The 18,431-nt window shown below is 45.1% G+C and overlaps 1 protein-coding gene across 9 annotated transcripts in view; it reads right to left on the bottom strand.

The window, feature by feature from the left end:
• The window catches only part of LOC135385943 (hemicentin-2-like), a 1,123,122-nt gene that overhangs the window by 371,942 nt on the left and 732,749 nt on the right, over positions 1–18,431 (bottom strand). For 5 of the 9 annotated variants that reach the window (XM_064615581.1, XM_064615584.1, XM_064615582.1 and 2 more), the window contains exon 1: positions 11,938–12,257. The exons of the other annotated variants lie outside the window; for them this stretch is intronic. In XM_064615581.1, coding sequence (XP_064471651.1) covers positions 11,938–12,082 — 145 coding nt within the window. In that variant the 5' untranslated portion in view covers positions 12,083–12,257. Of the gene's footprint in view, positions 1–11,937; positions 12,258–18,431 lie in introns of those variants that run through there. 9 annotated transcript variants of the gene reach the window in all.

Raw genomic sequence — 18,431 nt, 5'->3', positions numbered from 1 at the left:
ACACGTCGAAATCAATTTCTCTCTCTGCCGGAAAATCAGTCAAGCAGTGCTAAGCGAGCCGAAAGCAATTGGGCCGATGGTACACCTGAGGACACGCAGCACTGAAAGGAGAAGATATGAAGTCCAGAAACGGAATGAATGCCACTGACGGTGACGGCCACAGTGTAAACAGCGTCAGTGTAACAGCGTGGAGAGGGCAACGAGGAGAATTCGTGCGGCTGCATCAGAGCAGCGCGCATAGCATATGAGTGATTGCCCCATCCCACATGCTCCCGCGAGACTGTAGTACCCCGCGGGCATCCGTGTGAGGTCAGTTCGGTGTGCATGTCCCCATCCGAGGTGCCGCGGGACATTCTGAACACATGTCGCAATGAAGTGGGGGAGCGACGAAAAAAGGAGGAAGCAAAAATGTAAAAAAAGAATGTTTCCACTCGCCCGTACTGACTCGTTCCTTTTTATTTATTTATTTATTTATTTTTGTTCTTGACGTGGCGCAAAGCAAAGTCGCCACGAGGATTCTGTTATGAGGATTTATCACGCAAATTGTTGATATTCATTTCCCGTAGTACTTGAACTGAAACTCCGAAGACAACATTTCGGTGTCCTGGACATATACTGCAAGGGTTATGAAAACGGCTCAAAAGGGCATCAGGCACACATAAAACGTAAACTGTTATAGTCAACGGTTGTAGTATCTGAACGAAAATCCACAGGGGCTGCCAGGTACGCTAACACGAACACAGAAAATTAAAAGACTGGTACACCAGTCTTTTAATTTTCTGTGTTCGTGTTATAGTATTTGTCAATTGGTTCGTGGCATCAGTTATAATGCAGCATGCAATGAGCTGTTGTCTGTGTCGTCCTTCTTTGGCTGCTGTTCAAGCTCAGGCTGCGTTCGCCATGGATCTGGTTCACCAGCTGGCCTGCGTCTATGCCATCCTTTCCAGCATGCAATGAGCTTTCAGACGACCCAGCAGAGGCTAAAGGAACAAGATACTCTGGTGCAATATATATATATATATATATATATATATATATACACTTCATCTCACAAAACAACAAAAAAGCAACATGAAAAAGCATGGGAAAACGTAAAATAAGAATGAGAAAAACAAGCAAGAATATCGAGAAGGAGGTGGGGCCAGCGTGATCTGCGCACACTTGTACCGACTTTCAGTGACCTCTTCTTGTCACCTGGGGAGCCACAATGTCCAGTTATTTTTTAATCCAATCCATAGCATAGAATAGAAGTAGAAAGAAAAAACTGGGAACGTAGGTCCGATCCAATGCAATGTCCTAGATTTTGGCGTACCGCGATGTGCTGCGTGCCATAGAACAAGAAGAAAGGCGTGCCACAATGTTAGTCGTTTTCGAATTGCGCAACGATGCCATGCACTAATGTCTCTCTCCCCTGTTTCATTCACACTGCAAGTTATCGTTACGACAACAGACTCTGAAAAAAAAAAGAAATTCAAAACTGCGCGAACGACACATAATGCATACAAAGATGATCATATACGACGTCCGTCAATTCCATTACCTGGAGCGAGAGGCACGCGAAGTCCTTATCACTTCATCAATTCTGCCTTGTTACTCCATATGACACGTCACCGATGAGAATTTAGCAGGAAACAGCAGGCTACTTTATCACAGAGTCGGGTTATCCATCAGACAAAATTAATCCACCTGTTCAACTCAGCAAAAGATCCAAGTCGAGGGGTGGGGTCTCGACTGGAGGCAGATTTCGGCGAGCCGTGATGGGTTATCGAAGACGGCAAATGGGACATGTGATGCATTGTCTTACGTCGGAAAGGCCCATTAGTTGTTCGCACACAGGGCCTGATTTATGTACATTATCGGGTAAACAGAACGATAAGAAAAACAGGGGTGCTGCGGCGTTTTACACAGCTGCGCTCATTACGAAGGGGAGCGTTATCTCCACCTTGATGATCTGGTATAAATTGAATGGTTGCCTGTCGGTCGGGGAGGCGGGTTGACTTCGCGGGGAAATGTGTATGTGTTGCGCAGGTGCTAGCCGTGATGGAAGGAGGATTATGTGACGAATTATGCAGTTTTGATAAGGTCACCGTGGCGGTGCGCAGTTTCAGATATGATGGTAATATTGATCTTAGTGGTGCCGTTATGTCAACGAGCGGCTTGCCAAACAATATGTCTGCGTGCTGTTGTTATGACGGAGTGTGTGCTTGATCTTGTCAATGACCGTTTGAGGCAATGACAACTTACAAGTTACAAGTCTCGAGGAGACCTGTATCATAACATCCAAGGAATATTTACTTCGACTTTTTTAGAACTGCATGGTGCGACACTAGCTATAAGACGCGGAGGTTATGCATAAAACGACTAGCCACTGCTCAAGGTCGATAGCAGCAGAGACTTGAGCATGTGACAAAGAACTGCGGTGGAAGGGTCATTTCGATTCAGAAAGATTAGAACATTCAGTGGCAATGGCAGGAGAGCAAAGTTCCGAGTAGGAAAACCGCGAAGAGGAAATCAAACTTACTTTTCTGAGCTTGACTTCCGCATTATCAACTGTAAATTGTAAATTAACCAATCGAATCTCAAGCATCGAGTTATGCTACCGGACACTTACCGGACGAAAATCAGGCAATTGCTGTGTTTTAGCTAGATTTTTTTGTTACTCAAATGAAAGAAATTGCTGGAGCTTGCAACGCGTCCAGCTTCACTTTGTCACATTTACCTCACACGTGAGCAGTGACGACTTTCTGACAACTTACTGCGTTCAGCTTGTGGGAAGACATCGAAATGAAAAGGCGTGACTACACCACGGATAAAACGTGACTTCCAGCCTGCGGTTCACTCGATATCATGTACCTTAATTTTTTTGCTGATAGTAGAAGTACCAAACGTGTGAACGTGATTAAGAAAAACGTTCCTAAGTCGCCAATGACTATCCACTTGCGAAATACGAACGTTTTCGCTTGTGCAGCTGTACTGTCGTTGCATCGATTATCATAATTGGGAGTACAGATTTACACGTGAGGTAAGTCAGCCTAATGACGACATTCTGCACGTGCATCGATTGTTATCAATGAAGAAGGCAATACTTTTTCTATACTACCACAATTTCGGCAGACAGTATCGACTAATTAAACAAAATCGTTGCGTGGTGTGTTGTTTAATAATTCAATATAAACCACACATATGTAAACAACTGTAATTAGCAATTAAAAATTTTCAGCTGACAAATAGATTTACTTGTTCTGAAGTTTTCCTTTTTCTTTTTTTCTTTTTTCGAACAGCTAGCGCCATATATCTGGCAGCATACGCTGACAAAAACACGTGTGTCGGCGCCGCAAACTTCCTTCAGTAAGGAGGCGTTCAAAGCTGTAAAGGATCTCTACTTCAGGATTTCTAGCCTGTCCGTGTGTCAGTGACACAATGGCGTATTCTGTCGAGGGCGTCACACAAAAAAGTATGAATAAATTAATGTCACGTCAGTGTCTCAGTCTAAGTGAAGAAAAGACGAATGGCTCCTATATTTAGTATCAACGTCTATGGGGCTCAAAGAAGTATAGCTGATCTTGCACGACGCAGCGGACGTTTTTACAGCCTTCCTCACGGAGTGTGTTGTAGATACTTTTGCCAGGAGGGGCCTGAAAGAGTAATCGAGCGGTGGCTCTCACGTGAAAGCCCCGCCAGGGAACAGTTCATGGGAGATAGAAATTAAGTGGCCATCCTCGGAGAAAGAAAGAGAAAGAAGATACGCTTAGCTGGTTCTTGACCATTACAACTGACGTCATGATGCGTCTTGGGTGACGTTATGAAGCACAGACACGGATGCAACGATTGATTGATTGCTTTCGACTGGCTTTTGAACGATATGTTATTCGGAAGGGAACGGAGATGGGAGGGGGGATGTTTATTGAATCCCTTTTGATTGATGTGTCGTGTAACGCTTCGGCAAATTAATGAGCACAAAGCACATGAGAGTGGGCAATCATAATTTTATCTAAAAAGAATTACTACGGATGAATGCCAGTTTGCTTGGTATGAGCTCAAGACTCTGATGACCTGCAGAATTCTGATTTGACAGGCAGAGGTCCAACAAAAAGAAGAAGAAAAAAAAAACGTTACCACCAATTGTGTATATGGCGGTCGATAGTCAGGTTTCCAAATGTTTCGAAACTAACTGCAAGGTAGTGGGAGTCAAGCTATTCGAGTTGAGGATGGTTGTAAAGCATCTGGCATGCGGTACATGTGTCGAACAGGGTAGAAAAAGAACTGGTCGATTCGGTAGTTCATACTTTACAATCGCTAGAAAAAACAGGAGAAAGTGGGTGGTTCGGTAGTTCATGCTTTGTGTTGTGCAGTATAGTGTGAAGTCGGTAGTGTAGTTGCTCTTAGAGGTGTTGTGAACCATCAGAAGTCGCGGCAGGGCGAAAAGCGCGGCAGACATGTCCGCGTGCCAGATGGCGGCGTGTCAGCTCACTTGTGGTAATGCTACCCCCCCCCCCATCTGCCTGTAGTTTAAATCCATTCTTGCAATAAAATGCATGTGCGACAGCATCTCTATGCCGGGGGAAGAAAAAAACACCAGAGCGACTGTGGTAATATCGTAAACTTTGGTACCTGGCCAAATGCATGACAGCATCCCGCAACTGTAGATGATTAATAAGGTGCTGGGTCCATGGTCCAGTACCGTTCATATGCAGCAGTATCTCCGTCACCTTTGGGATTTCCTGTCGTCAACAGGCCTCTCCACACTGCTTTGAACACCTGAATCCACATCTCCATCATCATCTCTGATTATCTACAAATAGCACTGGGACAGCGCCCAGCCTGCTGGTCGGCATCAGCCTCATCTCATCATCGTCTCTTTATGTGTGTGCGCGTGTGTGTGTGTAGATGATTATTCCACGCAAAAACCCATTGCAGTCAAATCACTAACAGGGACACCGGTTGACCCTACAGTGGGTCCCCGGCCACACTGGCATTCAGGGGAACGAGGTTGCAGATTTGGCGACTGCTGCGGAACATCGTATCCAGAGACGTTCCCATTATCCTCTCCAACCGAGATAGACGCTTCTACTTGTCTGCGTTGGTGTCACCCTTGGCCCGCAAGCAATGGCGACATGGCATCATTCAGTGGTCAATCCTCCATGCAGTGGACCCGTCATTATCACTTAAGGTGCCAGGTGGCTTCCCCCGCAGCTTTACGTCACTTTTGCGGCATCTGCGACTCAATGTCACCTTCACCCCTGTGTTCCAGGTTAAGTTGGGTTACAGTAACACGGCGCTGTGCCCATCTTGCCACACCACAGCTACGATCCTCCTTATCATATCGAGAAGTGTAACCGGTACACGTGTGAACGCCGGGTGTTTAGACACCAACTCGAGCTCCTTGACCATAGACCATTCAGGTTGTCAAAAGTACTTGGCCCATGGAGCGCCCCTGCGCATCAGTGCCGGGCTCCTCGCTCCCTTTTTGCTTTCATGCAAGCTACTGGACTCTTCGAAGAGTTCTAAACCAATTCCAACCTGTCGTCGCTTCGCGTTCACCATAATCCATCATCTCATATTAACCTCCGTGAAGTGGGGTAGTCTCCTGCGGCTACCACAGGGAAACATGCCATGTCATCATCACTTCTCCTTCATTTATTGTTGTTGTTGTTACATTTTCATAGGTACTATGATATACGTCACTTGCAAGAAACACGACTGATCATCTGCACTCAGTTGTACGAAATGATAAAAGTAACGGTAGCAACACACACACACACACATACATTGGATGGTAATGGGGTGGGCAAACAAACAAACGGTAGCAAACAAAACATATAGGATACCCGTTCCTGAGATGAGTAGAATGACGGGTAAGGTGCTTCAAGCCAGGGATCGCAACCGAAAACCGCTAAACACCCGTTTTTTCGCTGAACCGGAACTGAACGGAACAAAATTGTTTTTTTCTGACCGACCGGGAACCGACCCGGAACTGAAAAAAAAAAAAATACCAGCAGTTACCGGTTCGCGAAACGGTACAGACGCAATGTGCGTTGTGAGAGATGGGAACTACGATTTACACGGCGGATTGAGCCGGGTTGCCAAAGAAATTGGTAACTGAAACTGAACAAAACCAAACAGCAACCCAAGTGCGCTAGGTATTTCGTATTTCCTCCTCGCAGCTCTAACAATTGTGTTGGAGATCGGGCTCTATATGGCGAGTCAATTTTTATTGCTCCCAAAGGAGAAAAAGTAGAGCTGAGAGAACTGAGAGGATGGCCGCTAGCTGGTTAAGATTCATAGTGCAAGAAAACCTTGAGCATGAGAACACGTAAAAGACGACACAAACACAAAGAAAAGAAAGTGTCTGACTACGCGTTTGGGAAGGCGCCGTTTGGTCCGACGGGCCTGAGCCAACACTCAGCGTGCACGCTATGTAATGTGAGATGGCACAATTGAAGATATGAACAGATGTGATCAGAAAGGACAAGAAGCGCCATCGGGCGTGTATTTTTTTTCTTCTTCCTTTTGGCGGCTGTAGGCTTCCAATTGTACATGATTTTTGTCGTTCAGCAACCCCAGGTTTTCATTTCAGGCCGTGAAAATAACGGCCAGTCCCTGAGTAGGACGTAGAAGCTCTTAACCCACGGCTGTGAAGTGGGGTAGGGTCCCATGGCTACCACGGGGAAACACCCCATGTCATTATCACTTCTCCATTTATTGTTGTTTAACAAGGCAATCTGCTCAAAATTCACTTTCCTGAACCGGTTCGAACCGATATTTTGCGCTGCAGCGGAGCTGAACCCGAACAGAACCAATACGCCTGAACCTGAAACCGAACCAAAAAGCAAAACAAAAATGACGGTTCCGATCCCTGCCTCAAGCTAGCCACGTTAAATACCACGGGTACCTGTCCAAGCGCAAAGACAACTAAGCCTATAGTACCACAATACTTCTAAGTTTTCTTCTCGTATGACAGCATAACGCTTGATGTGAAAAAGCAAAAATTTGATAAGAACCTCCCTCGAGCATGGGACCTTCTCCCACCGCTTCCCCATCTCCTCTCGAGCGCACGCACGCACGCACACATTTTCGGGCAATTACATGTCACCCACCGTTTCACAGTCTCGACCACGCCTTTATCCCCATGGGGTTTCAGTCGGCCTCTAATGAGATTCCCTCACGAAATTAGGCCCCACTGTACTTCAACGTCTGCTACATTCTCTCTATCCACTGCTTGCCAATTCATGAACTTAGAATCTATGACGTGTAACTCCAACACTCCCGTTCATCTGTGAAATAGAGGCACACCGCGCATACCAGAATACACAGTATCGTATCGTAGTCGAGGAGTGGGATTGTCAACAACCTGACATGCATGATGACTGCGACGCACAGCCTATACCTTCGTGCAGACGGCAAAACACAGGACAGTGAAGGACCGTGTGCTTCATTGTGCACTACGCTGCCCGCTGATTACGTCTGAACTTGTTTTATCGCCTGCACGTGGGGCGGGCGAGAGCGGCGTTTATTTCTCCTTTCTATGTATACAGAGTGTCTCAGATAAATCCCCGGTGTAAATAATTCGCGAACCGGTGCACTAATCGATGAACTTTCTTTTTTACATGTATCTGTCCGATACCACCTACAAGCTGCGCACCGTGTGAATGAGTGGGAGGCGCTCATTATTTAAATAAAAGTTAAAATGAGTCTCGTAAAAAACATAACTTCTAAAACAGTGCGTTGTCGACATTAAAATGGGTTACTACCGCTTTTTGGGATCTTCCGCGAACACCTTTTAGAGATGCCACCGAAGAGGGTCATTTGTTGCAGTAATTAACTGGTTTCGGTTTACATATTTTTGTCGTGGCTGGTCGCAGTGAAGCGCAAAAGGACGCTCTTCCACTCCCATATCTGCCAACGAATTACATCCTTACACCAATGAATTACACCAATCAATTACGTCCTTTTGCACTTCGCCGAACCAGCCGCGACAAAAATATGTAAACCGAAACAAATTAATTACTGCAAGAAATGACCCGCTTCGGTGGCAGATTTTTCTCTAAAAGGTGTCCACTGAAGGTCCCAAACGGGGTAGTACCCGTTTTAATGGCGGTGGGGCCCTGCTTTAGAAGTTATGTTTTTTCACGAAATTCATTTGAATTTTTATTTAAATAATGAGCGGCTCCAACTCATCCACACGGTGCGCAGGTTGTAGGCGGTATCGGACAGATACTTGTAAAAAAGAAAGTTATTCGATTGGTGCACCGGTTCGCGAATTATTTAGCCAGGGGATTTAACTGAGGCACCAGGTATATGTTTCTTTGTTCTTGTTTTTTTTTTTTGGGGGGGGGGGGTCTGTTTATGGGAGTAGCCCAATTCGACGTGTGACAGAGTTAATTGCTCCCTTTTACGCTTTGTTGACAACTTCAACATCAACAATGCACGTGCCCGATACTAGAGTCACTAAATAAGCGTAGCTTATTTAGTGACTCTACCCGATACCATGTGCAGGCTGTTCACTGCTCATATTACGCTGTGTGTTATGGTGGGCTCGCGATGCTTGCCATGTTTAGAGTGATTTTCTCCATGCACGTATGAAGTTCACAAATCCAGACCGGCCTAGCAGGAGCAAACGTCCGCCTCGTTGTGAGTAACATAGCAAAAGACGGAGAAAAGCAGACAACTAAAAAGAAGGGAGACAAAAAAACGGGACATGAGGGTATCGTGATGGCGAAATGCAGCAAGCAGACAAGGACATAGAAAGAAGTAAAATGGACAACTGCAGACAGAACTGCAACAACCATCATGAACCTGTACCAACTACCCCGGATTGTTCCTATTGTGCGTAAGGGTAACGTTCTTCTTAGACGCTGAGACCGGTACCTCACGAAATATTTTATTTTATGTGCACTAGGTATTTACGAACGTACAAAGTCCATCATCACATCAATGTTCAAGAAGTTCATTTGGTAATTGTCTGAAGCATCAGCGCAGGAAACTGTAGTACGTGATGCATGTCCGCTGACAACCAGCGATAAAGCAATAGAAATCAATATGCAGTTCGGATAATTAAATGAAACTAGGCGTCCGGCAGCGCAGTTTTATTTACGTTTCGCTTACTTTTTGCTTGAAGTACGAACTATTGGCAAATATTACGGCGTAACTATGAGCTCATGACTACGTGGTGGTGGTGACGTATCCATGCCACAGACGGTATTCACGCCAATACAGAAAAACAAAAGCTCGTGACTTCATGTTTTGGTAGGCGTGTACGACATCTTCCTCGGCAACTTTTACATTTTTCGTCACTACGTGCTGAACAACATGCAGTTTTCCTGCATATAATTGCTCAACGATAGCACTCAGCTCCGCTCCAATATCTCCGAAAAGTTACACAGATGTGCCGTCGTTCAAACTGGAAGTCTAATGAAAACGCACTGTTCGACGCGCTTAATAAACCCATCCAGCAAAGACAAGAAAGATATTCCGATCTCAATATTCTGCCGGCCGGTAATTAACTCCGTCCTCCGCAAATATTCTTCATTCCACTTTTGGAAGGTCACGAGAAACTTGATTTATAATAATTATATTCGAACTGCTCTTTGTTCTGCGATCGGAGATGATGGCCTCCTATCACAGCGGGATATGGGAGTCGTAATGCGGAATGGCGGTTGCAGGAGCACTTCAGCAATTTTTCATACACGGGGCGTCGGTTGCGTGAAGGGTGAAATTTATCTTTGAAAACGGTCCGTTAAATCTACAAGCGTACAACGACGGAAGCCGCTTTGTAATAGAGGGCAGCTCATCTTGGTATAGTCTGAACGACGCTACGCTGCATTGAAGACGATTTCTGCGCAACGAGCGAGGAAATTATACTCTATACCGAAAATGAGAGCGCCTAAAGTCGAGCGGAAGTGTCGCGAGTTGAACTATTCAATTTGCGACATCGCTCTCAGCTCGTGAAACAAGCCAACCCTGCCATTTGTGCGAGCGCAATTCATCCCAGGATATGCGTCGAGAGCTTGAGTCGTTAACTTCAACGGCACGCGAGAACCGTTAGGAAGAAATGAATTCGAAGCATCGTCAGAAATAAATGGAATGTAAACAGTTTCTCTTCCCTGTACGTTGGGTCTATGTGGGACACAAAAAGGAGGCAAAACAGAATGAATCAACGTGGAAGGCCCGTATTTTTTCTCACAGTTGTTGTTATATCTGCAAAAGGACAAGTGCGTCATTTCTTATCACGTGCATTATTTTCAGCGACAGACAGGTGTACCGTATACATTATGTGGTTGGGTTGCGGTGGAAGAGAAAATGAACTGGGGATGTACATTATGCGAACCAAGTTCAAGTGTGCTCTTAATTGTTCTTCATTCAGTGGATGTGTTGTTCTGATCAGTTGTTCTGCTCGGATTTGGCACGACTGGGGGATTAGGCATATCGAATGCTAGGCGACAGTTGTACGTGTAAGCGGAATTTTTAAATGACTGGCGCCAGGGATTGCAAAATGCCCGCCGGCCGTGCTCAATTGTGCAGCAGTTGTGACTGGATATACTGAGAGACGTAAGCAAATACGCTATTGCTGTCGAAAGCAAGGACGTAAACCTATTTCTCCGTGCATGTTTTAGTGTCGTAAACTCAAAGCTCCAGTGCTCCAGAGAAGTGCAGTAAAATTTATTCATCCATTTAATAGCAGCGCATTGAAACACAATGTTCTACAGTAGTGCAGTTGTTATGTATTCGACGTGTCGGTAAAACAAACAGCCGGACGACACCCTAGTCTCTAGCGTATAGAGATTGTGCACAGTGTTGGCGTGGGACAAGTGACTGAATTCGTGGTATCAATGCATCAGAACAAAGTAAGATACATGTACAATTAGTACTACTACTACTATTACTATTTTGCTATTTTAAAACAAGCGAACCATTATTCGGTCAAATACGGTAAAATTTACTATCGCTAACTATCCACTATACTACACAAGGCTCACAGTAACCTTGCGATCCGGAAGGTTACATATTTAAGATAATTACAGAAGTCTTTTCAGCATAAGTTATCCGTAACACTCGATGTGCACGGAACATGATACGAGGAAGCGACAACGTTCGCAATGCTATCTATCTAATAAGGCACAGAAACAAGACCGGCACAGAGGGTTTAGTTTCGAGCAATGAAAAGGAGCGTCCTGAACGCACCTAATTGCGGCCCACCATAACGTCTTATAACGGCTGTATGCTGCTGCAGTGCACATTGTCTGCGGCTGAGCAACATCTTTTCCGACCCTATTTCCGGCCCTTGGGCTGTTTGATCTCATTGGTCGTATGCAAAATAAAAATAAGCCAGTACACAGGGAAACGGCAGCACGGCACATAACCACATTGCAAATTGCTCTATGCATATGCGTTAGTTACATACTCAGTTATATGCCACTTGAGAAATAATGCAATAAAAACAGTCCAGTTTTGAAAAGAGATAACAATAAAAACTTCGTAAACATTGCCAGAGAGAGGAAAACGGGGAACATGCTCAGCACCCGCCCCACACTTCTAGCACCACCACCACAGAAGAACAGAAAAAAATCAAAACAATCGGAGGAGCTGAAGAGAAATACAGCGGACTCAAATGTCACATACCCGTTACGAGTTCGACCCCCCCCCCCCCCCCCCCCAAGCGCGAATCCGTCACCACCACTACCACATTCCCAAAAACCTTACAACACCTCATGCCCCAAACACGAAAAGCGTTTCGATACGAATACGTTTTATGTGAAAATATACTGTAATATCCCGCTGACATGGGTGTCACAACCTACGCCTCCCCGCAGAATTCTAACATCCAAGTTAAATGAAAATACTGGATAAATTCCTGGCGGTGGTGTACTACCCGGACACAGAAAACAAGCTTCTGGATCGTCACAGAAACTCTTTCTCACTCAGAAACCGTCACCTCACCTTCTTCGTCGCCTGGTATGGGTGTAACATCCGCAGCACTCGCGAAAACCGCGACGGACACAATCCCAAGGACAGCGGCGTCGAGCATCCTCGTGTGCACAGGACAGTAGCGCAGACACAGAAACGCAACCAACCACCGCAACATGAAGCACTTAGTGTGGCTACTCAACGTAGCACAAAATCAAGCGACAGCTATGCACGCGGACGTTTTCCATCTTTTCATTCCAACTGGATGAGCCGGTAGCGCGAGCTCGGGACAACAGTGAGTCCGTAATCCAGCAGCGCGGGCTGCATCGTTGGACAAATCTCCCGCTTTTGGTGCGTACTGGCCGCGGATCGAAGCCAGCAGCGGGAGACTCTCACTGCACGCCAGGGGGAGATGCTGCGCGGCGCGGATGGCGCCCTCGTTTGTCCGGTCCCGTGCACGCTCTCGCCAGTCCCACGAGGGAAACGCGCTACAGTACGCAAACTTTCTACCCTATAGAGACTTCCATTTAATTTACAGTTATGACGATGCCTCCTTCACTAAAGAAATTTAAGATGGAGGCCATTTATGCCGTTATTGTGCACTGCATTCTCCGGTCCGCGTATAGCAAGCTGATCAGAAAAATAAAAAAGAAAGAAAGAAATGTTTTACCAACTTTTGCGCGCAGTGAAATATGTCGCATTTTAGGCTCAGTTGCAATGTTCTATAGAATCGGAAGGAACTGTTGCTCAGATGGGGGAAACCTTTGCAATATTGTGCTCCGTATCCGTATGTATAAGATATTGATCCTCGGTATTCGTGAGGCAACTCTACGCTCGATAGCTGCTTTTTCCTTCTTCGACTTCACTTCGCGTTGAAAAATTTTATTGATATTTACATTGTATTACCCGAAGATTTGCACTGCTCGACGAAAAACAAGTTTATGAGTGACCGAAGGAATTACCAAACTATAAGTTTGACGCTGAAAAAGCTTTTATGCCAGGGAATCATATTGGATCCCACACACGTGTTTAACACACTTTTAACAGTGCCTACTGTTGCCCATTGTTGCGCTCTTGTCTGGAAACGCAACCTTCAACTCGCTTACATAACTTCTGATTCATCCAAGTCAAGCCGTATTCGAATGCATATTCGATCGAAAACATGGGTTCGAAATAAACTACTTTTCGTCCAAATGCGTAGGTTTCCGCACCTGTAGCGCCCTATGCGCCCGGTTGTGTAACGTATGGTTATGAATGACTTGCGCAATCTCCCTCTCCTGGAGCGTTCGCTGCGCGGCGCCACGTACAATCCCTGCGCTTTATCCATCAGCAACCATGAAGGTAAATATGGACAAACGTTCTCGAGCTCAATGAGATCCGTTGAATGCTGCTAGACTTGAGATACTGTACAAGTAAGGCGTAGGATTTTAAACGTGACGGTCTCGACGGTTATCAAGATCGCACTGAAGGTGATCTTTAAGTACACGGCGAATATGCCAACAAGAAGTAAAGATCTTGAAAGATATTGCCAGCCGTGCTATAAAGCAGCGCATGCGGATCATGACTGACTAGATAGTGTGCTGTTATTCATTCAAGCAATGCACCAACAGAGGAATGTTTAAAATCTTAGCACCGAGCCCGAAATCTGTTCTCTGGTGAGCTTATGTGCAACACGACAATATTTGCGCTGAAGATTATTAAACACCCAGAGTTATACAACATACGACTTCAATCGGTTCCGTATACAGTGCCCGAATAATACCGTTGTCATACGGGCACATTTAGGGCCTTTTATCTCAACTCTTTTATTAGATATGGCAACAAGTTCGATGCCGCAGAGAGCGCGAAACAGTGCTGCGTGAATGTTTTCTACCTCAATTGTGGAATTTCACAAAGGCCTTGAGATAAGAGGTCCTGCATGTGCCCGTGTGTCAGGGGTATTAGAGTCCCGGTTTGTACCGGGAAACCTCCAGCACAAACACGTGTCAGTAAACCTAGTCGCGCTATATTAAATCGTGTAATTCTACAAACCTCTATCAATGCGCATTACAGCGTACCCTGGAAGGCAGCAAAGTGGACAACGGGGAGGTGTCGTACTTTCTTGATGCATGCAACCAGGTAGTGGGTACACGATACGGTTATGTAGGTCTGCACCCGCGCGCCACAAGCGCCTACTCAGCGTTATCTCCGAACTTGTACGGTATCACAGGAGCGTAAAGGACAGCTTGAGAACAGCACGATCTTAGAGAAAACACTAAGACCAAAAAAAGAAACCTGAAAACGAAAACGCACTAACGCCTTTTACGCCCTATAAGGCGTATAAAGTATTGCGAACAGACGGCTTCCCAAGCGCTTCAAGTACTCGAAGAACTATAACGACGGACAATACGATGATCTAGTCATCATAATTCACAGCGTTGATCACGACTTATATAGGATCAAAAGAGATTCTGGATTGAGACGACCTATACCATACTCATTTTTTTTAATGTCGCAAAATATCAGAAGCGTTAGCATTATTTGCTACTATGAGAGCACCATACTCCTCCTCCCCTTTCACAGTGCCATAATCCTACACGGGAATCTCGCTCCCATACTCCAAAACTATCAGTTCGATATTACCATTGTGCGATACAGCTACCACAAGTTAGATGCGAAAAATCCAACAGCTGAACAAGAACGAAAGACAGAAGGAAAGAAAAACTTCTAGTGAACATGTGAATAGTTGACGTCTGAATAGCGAACGTGTGCATAGTGAATAGCGAACTTGCGAGTAGTGTACATAAGAAGTTTTTTTTTGTTGTTGTTGGGGGGTGGGGTGGGGGGTGAGAATTTATGTTAGGAGTACCAGAACAAGTGGGGAGACGAGTTTAATTTCTCCTCTTTTTTTTTCCTTCCAAACAAACAAACAAGGAAAGAAAAAACAAGATGGCCAGCATTGATCAATTCTTGAACAAATCCTTACACAAATAATAAATTTGGATCGTTCCGTGACCACCGCACCGTACTCGGAAGAGCGTTCCAGAGCACCTTGGGTTCCAAATTTTTACTGCCTCGTTCAAAGAGAGCGCGGTGTTCGACTAAAACACTAGTTTGTGACAACTTGATGACGAAAACCACATTTGCGATAACGCTCAGCTGCCAATGTTAGCTCCCAGCTTTTACCCTATAACGTGTGCCAAATACGTAACATCGGGGAAAGAGCACGTTTCGGGAGAGAGACATGGCATTGCAAAAGGATGCTGCGGTAAAACTTTTCACGGAATAACCTCCATGCGAAAGATTGCATTACTCTTCAGTAAACTTATTACGTGATAAATCCGTAAGCTATTAAACGCTTGAAAAAGCTAAATGTCTGTTTTTGTGAACCAATACGTTGACGAAGACCATACACATACCGGGACTACCAAAAGCTGGACGCGAAAAAAAAAATGTAGGTGGCACACATATATTCTTTTATCATCGAATTCCTCGACAATAATAAGCCATCGTATCCTTTCGTATCTTTTGCAGGCAGTGACAATATTTCCGGAAAAGCAGGACGCCTAACGCAATACTGTTGCTTCTGTCGCATGTATTTTGATTTTGTGATTTTGTGGCCATGCAGAAATTTTGAAGACTACAAGTAACTTGGAATGTGTATGTGAATAATTACACTGCAGCATATCGAAAACGTGTTCTTAGCTATTGACAGTGAATCAGTGACACGAAAGGTTCGTGGCGCATGGCGGAGGTTCTAAACTTCAGTGATGGCCAGTAGTTAACTACATGTAGTTAAACTACCTGATTGTAGTTAAAAAGTAGTTATCAACTACTTGCAGAAATGTAGTGTGCAACTACTAGTTAAACTACTATTTCGAGTAGTTAACTACAGTAGTTAGGTTACTGCAGGCGCCAACTACTTCCGATTTTGCCGCAAGCTTTACGGCACGATTGCGCTTCCGACTGTTACCTCGAGCTACTTGTTTGATGAGAACGGAGGTGTGGAGCAATTGTGCCGTGCTTGTGTACTAAATCTTCACTTTTATCGCTGCTTGTGATTCATATTTTGGTGTCCAAGAACACTATAGAATGGGATTGGTGTTGATGGACAACGTTAAGTAGTTAAAGATGTAGTTAAAATACATTGCAGTAGCTAAAGAAGTAGTTTTAACTACCTCCCCTGAAAATTAGTTGAACTACTAGTTAAACTACTCCGTCGCAGAGTAGTTAGTAGTTATAGTTAAACTACTTTAGAAGTAGTTATTGGCCATCACTGCTAAACTTGTACATCAGACGACGTGACACGGGGAACACGTCCTGAAGAAGTGCAAGAATGCCTTCGGAGGGCTGCACAATGAAGTTATGGCATTGAATACGCGTCTGACCGTCACGGCCCTCTAGCAGACAGAATTGAGCGAGCACGAGGTCACTACTGACGTGCGCCTTGAAAGCAAAATTTAATACAGTTCAATGTCCAAATAACACAACACAACATAACAAAAGAACGCAATGTTTGAATCATCGAAATATAAAAAGCAGAGATGGGCAGTAACTGCTTTATCTATAATTGTACTACTGTTAAAAAGAGAGGAGGGGACACGACTCTATCCCGCAAGCACACCAGTGTGAAGCAGGTTTCGCTGGATTCGCAGAGAATTCTGGGATAGCAGCGCCATCGTGTCAGTACAGTGGAAACCGAAACAATGCAGTTTGTCTCGTAAACAAGTGTCATGGCGGCATGTGGGATTGTAGTAGATGCGTCGTCGGGAGTCTGCTTGGATTTGGCGCTTATTTATTCCTGTCTCATGATCTTGCATGCGTTATTTCAGGGTCTCCAGGAGGGCGTGCATGTTCAGTACTGTATTACAGTTCGTTTACTGTAAAGGTTATGATTGATAAATAGGTAAATTATTTCAGTGTTTGTTTACATTCGAGTGTAACACACACTGCATAGTATATACGTTTAGCTCAGCGTAAATTGCACACGTTTTGTCAACATTTGTCACAGTTGTTTCTTGTGCAGGCTTTGTGACCCCACTCTGCCAGTGTAATAGAGGCGAACGTTGAAACACTTCTGTGCGACGCCTCCAATCAGGCGCATAAGCGGAGGCTGGTCAAACATGCATCAGACATGTAAACAAGCGACTGTGAGTCTTTTCACAACTGACTAGTAGAATATGATACCAACTTCTTCGCTGCGCATTTGGTTCTCGCAGCATTCAACAGATCGAGTCACCATATTCGTGACTTGTACGATGGAATGGGATATAAAATCGCGCTGATTATTCATTTGAACCGGAGTAAGTTTCACGGTCGAGCTGCGATGCATCCACCCCGTAGGATAACACGAGAGAAGGACACGAAGTCCACTTCTCTCCCAATCACCCATGGCATACGTAGAACCACGGACAGTTAGACAACGAAACCGACACCTTGGGATTGTCGGCAGAGGGCGCAATTATGATGCCTCGCGTAAGGCGCCTCAATCCGCCTCGAGAGGTTTTGGTGTCGCCACCTTGCGGGGAGTAGCCCGTGACGTCACTTGTTGGACGCAAGGCAGGAGAGCTGACGACACGTAGCTCTACGGGTCTTCGGGTGCTTGTTTTGTGTGTGCTGGGTTTGCGTATAATCAATGTTCCAGCCCCAGAACATCAGTTTATCTCTTGCGTATAATGTCGTACTTTTTATGTGCTTGTTCTCCAAACAACAACAATAACAATTACATGGAGTGGCAGCGAGTAAAGGAATTTTCTCGGAGTGTTGTCTACGTTGCGTTTCTGAGACTGTAGCGCGTCTCGTTAATAAACTGGTAGCAAAAAGATTTAAGAGGCGACTTCAAAGTTACAGGCGGAAAAAACGAGAAAACGGTGTAATAGTGTCTGTGACCATGAACATCAAGAAAAGTGTCATCGGACGGCGAACAAGCACCATACTGAGCAGTAACATTGACGGTACAGTTCTAAATATACTAACGGATCGGACTGTTGAGTTCGAGTTTGATTATAGCCAGTGAAGTGGATAGGACTATATGTTATACTGTCACAGTCAATCGTATAGCATCCGCACATCCCAGTCCGCATAGCACACCTAATTCTGGACCTAGATTCGTAAATCAGTCTGAGGGAATCACGTAGTTATTTGAAACGAATACGAAGAAGTCATGTAACAGAGGTGCACTGCTTGTGGAACGTTAACATATTGTGCTCTCCACTCAAAAGCTTTAGCAACCCATTCACGTTGCATATGAGCAGCATCGTGAATCTGTAACATGTTAGTCGAGTAAGGCAGACACTTTTTTTTTTTTGCTTATCGCACGAGCGACGGTGTGATTTCTTACAATTTCCTCTTGCAAAGGGCAGAGGTCGACTAGCCATTGCAACTTGTGCGATGGAGATCCTGCGAAAGTCGAAATCGGAGGTGCAACCAAAATAGTAGGGCGTTTTAGGAAACCGTAATCGCGTCAGGTTCATTTTCCGTAGTGCTATCTGCCAATCGGCTATTGCTACGCTGGTAGCTGATTTACTGATGACGATACCGAGATGGAA

The sequence above is a fragment of the Ornithodoros turicata genome, chromosome 2 (assembly GCF_037126465.1).
Source record: "Ornithodoros turicata isolate Travis chromosome 2, ASM3712646v1, whole genome shotgun sequence".
Lineage (NCBI taxonomy): Eukaryota > Metazoa > Arthropoda > Arachnida > Ixodida > Argasidae > Ornithodoros > Ornithodoros turicata.
This window is presented reverse-complemented; position numbering and strand designations above follow the sequence as displayed.